We start from the raw sequence: 4,767 nt of genomic DNA, 5'->3' as shown, positions 1-4,767 counted from the left end.
CCTGACTGAGTGAACAGCACTTTGGTTCAGGCATCACCAACAAGGAGGCCTGACTGGAGTCAGCCCTGCTGTGCAGACCTTGAGAAACTATGCTAGGCTGTATCTCCTCAGGACATTAAGGAATCTAGGCCATGTCTTATCAGGACCTAACGGTGCCAGCCTGAGCTGGAACTACATGAAACTAAAACTGCTACGGCTGCACACCCTCACCAAAGGGGAGTCTGACTACGAGTCAATCATTTTACACTATAAATGTCCATAGCCCCCCTGAGCCCACTGAGCTCTCCTGTACAGCAGCGGGCTGCACGGCAGTGATCTCCCCTCGGGTGGGACGCCTCTCAAGGTTACTCCTCGAGGTCGAGATCCCTTACCCGGTATCTGCTATCTACAGCGAGGTAAGCGTCATTTTATATCAGATCTAAAGCATATTGTATACAAGCTAGCTTAATTATTAGAAGTGTAGTAAGTAGTAGAGTGTTTGACAGCAGTAATCAAACCATTTAATTACCATTTGATTACTGTTTAATTACTGTTTAATAATTATCATTTAATTATCTTTTAATCAGTGTTTAATAAAACCTTTCAGTTAACCCCGCAACAATGACTTCTCTTAATAATTCACTTGCGACAGCCCTAAGGAAGCAGTTATCAATTACACAGTAATCACATGCTCACCTATATTGAAAAGTATAATTATTACAGTCTCACATGGATAGAAAGTCTCACCTGAGTGCTTGGAACAGGATACGTCTGGTTAATTTCCACCAGAGATGTAAAGGTTTCTAGAAATAAATCACTAAGGCTTTGATGGATTACAACATTAGCTGCATTGCTGATGGGAGCACGGAGCTTTTCTCGGAGCTCTCCATACTCTGTGGAGTTCAACCTGAAGAAGAAAAGATGGAACAAAATGTTACCATGATTATCCATTCAAATACCTTGACAGTACATTGCAGAGGTTAACATCGGAGAAGTGAATCCACAGAAAAGCCATTTAGGTTGGCACATACTAGTCAGATTAAATACACAGTGAGCATTTTGTTTTCTTTTCCTGTTTAGTTGGTTTTGGTTTTGACACAACTTAGACAACAGAACATGCTGTCGTCCTTCCTATCTGTGTCAGATTGCCAACAGCATGTTCCAACGGTTAGCTAAAACATCATACAAAAATAAAGGAAGGCTTTTGAAGTTATCAGCACGAACAAAATCAATACAGGTACATAAATCATGCATTTACTGTAAAGCACTGCCTGCACAATTTCTGTCCACCTTTTTAATGCCTATTTACTTAGACCATATCTAAATTCTAGTTTATAAACTCCTGAGGACAGGAATTGAGAGTTATATCATGTGGCATATATCACAAGGTGATATAGTACATATAAGTATCAGAAGACTGTCAATCAGTATCAGTGTCTCTGATTTTTATGATACAATTTTAGATAAAACCTGAAATTTCACAAAGGTTACCAACAGCTGCTGAATGTGACTTACACTTTGATTTAAGGCTGTAACACACTGCGTTTCACACTAGGTTGCTTCCGCTGAAGTAAGTCTAAGCGAGGCCCAGAGACCTCAAGTGGCAGGCACATGAGACCTTGTGCAGATCCTGTAGCGACACCTTACTGTTGTTACCCCTTTTTAATGTAACAGTTCTGAACTGTAGATTCAGAACTCCCCGGCTCGATGTTTCCACTCATTAAACAGCTTTCATGGAGAAGCCCTGGGAACATCACCCTGAAATTCCTCATTCTTCCTACCACTCGCCGAGTTCTGGAGCCCAGTACAATGCAACGCTGGCTTAGCTTTAGCTCCCAGCGGTCTCCATTGTTTTAACTACTATAGGATAACGTTGTTTGTTAACAGATGCTATCTGTGCAAATAACAGAGACCTTTCTACCCAGAGGAAAAATTCACACTGAACACGCAGAGAAATGTGGCCTGCCTGCACAAAAGCATTTTTCTTCCAGAAACATCCCACTGTATCTAATTCTGATTCTGGATGTGTACAACGATCCAATAACCTTAACAGGCGATTTTTTTCCTATGGCACTTTTCTTAAATGCTGTATGACTGTGTTCTAGCAGAGATTTGCTATTTCTGACACATCTTCTTTTAAGAACTTTTAAATACTGTTCTTGGTGCTGTTTAGTTTAGCCACAAAATAAAGTTTTGGGGGTTGGATTTTTTTTCCCTAAAAGGAACTGTCAAAGAAGCCATGATTTTCTCAGCTGGGGATGTAGCTTTATCACTCTGGCACTGAAGCACTTACAGAAGAAAATCGTTAGTTGTTTAATACTTATTTGGTCACCACTCTCACAGGTCTATAAAAGTCTCCTTTTTTCTTAGGACTGTCATGCTTACCTTAACTAACCTCTCGTTCTGAGCTCTGTTCACCTGGGTATCTAACACAATCACCTCTATGCCTTCCTCATGTTTGCCAGGACCCCTCTGCTCACCAACTAGTCTGGTGATCTGCCTACTTTTAATTACCTAGTAAATAAATGCTGCTGACATAGAAATTTACACCAAACAGACACTCAAATGGCTTTTCAAATATATAATTTTAGGAGCACTAAGGTGGCTTTGTGTGCTCCTTTTAATGACACAATGACAACAAAAACTTTAGCACCCTTCTACTCGGTGTTACAGGTTTCTGTAGAACTTGTACTTTTGCCTAGCTATACAGAGTGACTGCTGAAAAAAATAGCATGGGCCCTTGGAAAACAAGCCCTAACAGTTCACAGCACATTTGCTATGATTTACTGCTATGAGAACACATAAATCAGAAATGGACCAAAATTACTTTCTTGCTTTAAAGGAAGTTAGCTTGCAGTAGATCAGCGAGAACTCCTCTAAGCAGCAATAAAATTATGAGCCTTGAACAGGAGGGGAAAAAAAAAGTCACGGGTGAACAATAGCCAGTTTTAGACAAATAACTATTTCTCCTCCTCCAAAATTTGGAAGACCAAAGATTCTCCCTTTCATTCCTGTTCTCCATCTTTCACCTAGCTTTTTCCAGTTACTTCTTTCTGCATTCAGCACAATCCTCCTCCTAAGAATGGATCAACCAGGGCAGTCCCTGTGTTTAACCACTGTGCATTCAATACTGTAGGTGTATGAGTCTTTCTAAACAACCTTTCTTCACTGCGCTGCATGGCAGAACTGCGCATACAGCATCTCTGAAGACCAGGCAGGGAGCAAAAAGGAAGGGACAAGACCCAAGGAGTGTTCAGATCTGCCAAAAAAGCACTCCATTAGCACCATCAAATAGCATATATATAACGTAACAGGGTAGTTGTTTTACCGGATATCAAATGCCTTCACGTAGGGATTAATACTGGCAACACGGATGGTGAGGAACTGCACAGGCATATTTGAGTCTGGGGTGAGTTCATGCTGTCTGGAGTCCGTGACCGTCAAATGAATGTCCTGCTGCTGGGCAACGTGTAAACAGTAGGTGGTCACTTTAATCACCCATGTGTCCGTAACAATCACCCTCGCTCCTGGGGCCCCGGTAGCAAATTTGTCGATTCTCCTAAATTCCATATTGATGGAAGAAGCTACTGCCCTCCAACCCGACTGGGGGAGAGCATGAACAGCGAGTGTTCGGGCCAACGGATGATTATTCCAACCTTTCCGAGACCAGTAATATGCCAGGGCACTGGTGACTGCTGGAAAGAGAACAGCGAAGAAGAAGAAAGTTTTCCACCCTTTTGAAGCCAGGTAGAAAAAACAAAGATGTTTTTCAGGCGCAGCAAAGCACATACCAAGGTAATAACCTGCAAGGAAAAAGACTTACTTTCAGAAAGCAATTAAGTACACGCATAAACACATACCCCTGAATCATATCGTTATCTAACCAGTGAGCTCACCTCCAGGAGAGCGATGGTACTTCTGGATGACAACTCAAATTCAAGCCCCTTGTCCTAAGCAATCTGAGGTAAATTCTCACCTGTCACTGATCTTTGCCAGAATTACATAGCTAAATGAAGGCGATTTGAATTTGCCGGTTAACTAAAACTACCTGTAAGATGCCACTTTTACCAGAATGATATACCTAAAGGAAGCTGATTTGAATTTGCTGGTTGAATAAAATTACCTGTAAGGTACCACTCGGTTTTAGTGGAATTATATGGCTAAGGGAAAGCTGGTTTGAATCGGCCTGTTAAATAAAACGCTATTCCTTCGCAATCGCACGTCCTCCGATGCGGCCGACGAGTTACAAAGCTTAGGGCGTACGCTGCGAAGGAGCTCGAGCGATACTAAAATACTGTATTTCCAAGATGTACGCTGCAACCCCCACCCGCCACCGGTGAGGAACCCGCTTGCTCCCGCCCGGCCGGGGGTCACGCCGGCCACAACAGGTTCCCGAGCGCAGGCTCACCCCGGGGCAGCGGCTCTGCCTTTCTCCCCAGCCCACGCCGCGGCGACTCGCCCGTGGGGGACCCCCCCCCTCCACTCCACTCCGCCCCGGGCCCCCTCGCCCGCCGCCGGCCGGGGCTCACCCAGGGGCAGGAGGGAGTGCGCCAGCAGCGTGCCGGTGCTGCGCCGCAGGTGGTACTGCACGAAGGCCGCGTCCTCGCTGCCCAGCCAGGCGGCCAGCAGGCTCTGCACCGTCAGCCCCGCCGAGCGCACCTCGTCGGGAGGGAAGACGAAGCAGACGGCGAACACCAGGTAGGCCAGCGTGAAGGTCACCGCCGGGCTCTCCATGCTACGGCCCGTTCCCGCCGCGGCCCGGCCCCGGCCCCAGCCCCAGCCGCCGCC

The 4,767-nt window shown here is 45.2% G+C and overlaps 1 protein-coding gene across 6 annotated transcripts in view; it reads right to left on the bottom strand.

The window, feature by feature from the left end:
- The window catches only part of TMEM129 (transmembrane protein 129, E3 ubiquitin protein ligase), a 42,371-nt gene extending 37,613 nt beyond the window's left edge, over nt 1-4,758 (bottom strand). Inside the window, exons 1-4 of one of the 6 annotated variants that reach the window (XM_010577414.1) lie at nt 4,509-4,738; nt 3,771-3,782; nt 3,308-3,674; nt 727-886 (exon numbers count right to left, since the gene is read on the bottom strand). In XM_010577414.1, the coding sequence (XP_010575716.1) occupies nt 727-886; nt 3,308-3,674; nt 3,771-3,782; nt 4,509-4,713 (744 nt within the window). In that variant the 5' untranslated portion in view covers nt 4,714-4,738. Of the gene's footprint in view, nt 1-726; nt 887-1,494; nt 1,610-3,138; nt 3,239-3,307; nt 3,783-4,508 lie in introns of those variants that run through there. The other 5 variants (XR_775004.1, XM_010577432.1, XM_010577398.1 and 2 more) reach the window with 5 other exon arrangements.
- Nucleotides 4,759-4,767: the final 9 nt, after the last annotated feature.

This window comes from Haliaeetus leucocephalus, unplaced genomic scaffold (assembly GCF_000737465.1).
Source record: "Haliaeetus leucocephalus isolate CR32 unplaced genomic scaffold, Haliaeetus_leucocephalus-4.0 Scaffold51, whole genome shotgun sequence".
In the NCBI taxonomy this organism is placed as follows: domain Eukaryota; kingdom Metazoa; phylum Chordata; class Aves; order Accipitriformes; family Accipitridae; genus Haliaeetus; species Haliaeetus leucocephalus.
Note: the sequence above shows the minus strand (reverse complement) of the source record. Positions and strands in the feature narration are given on the sequence as shown.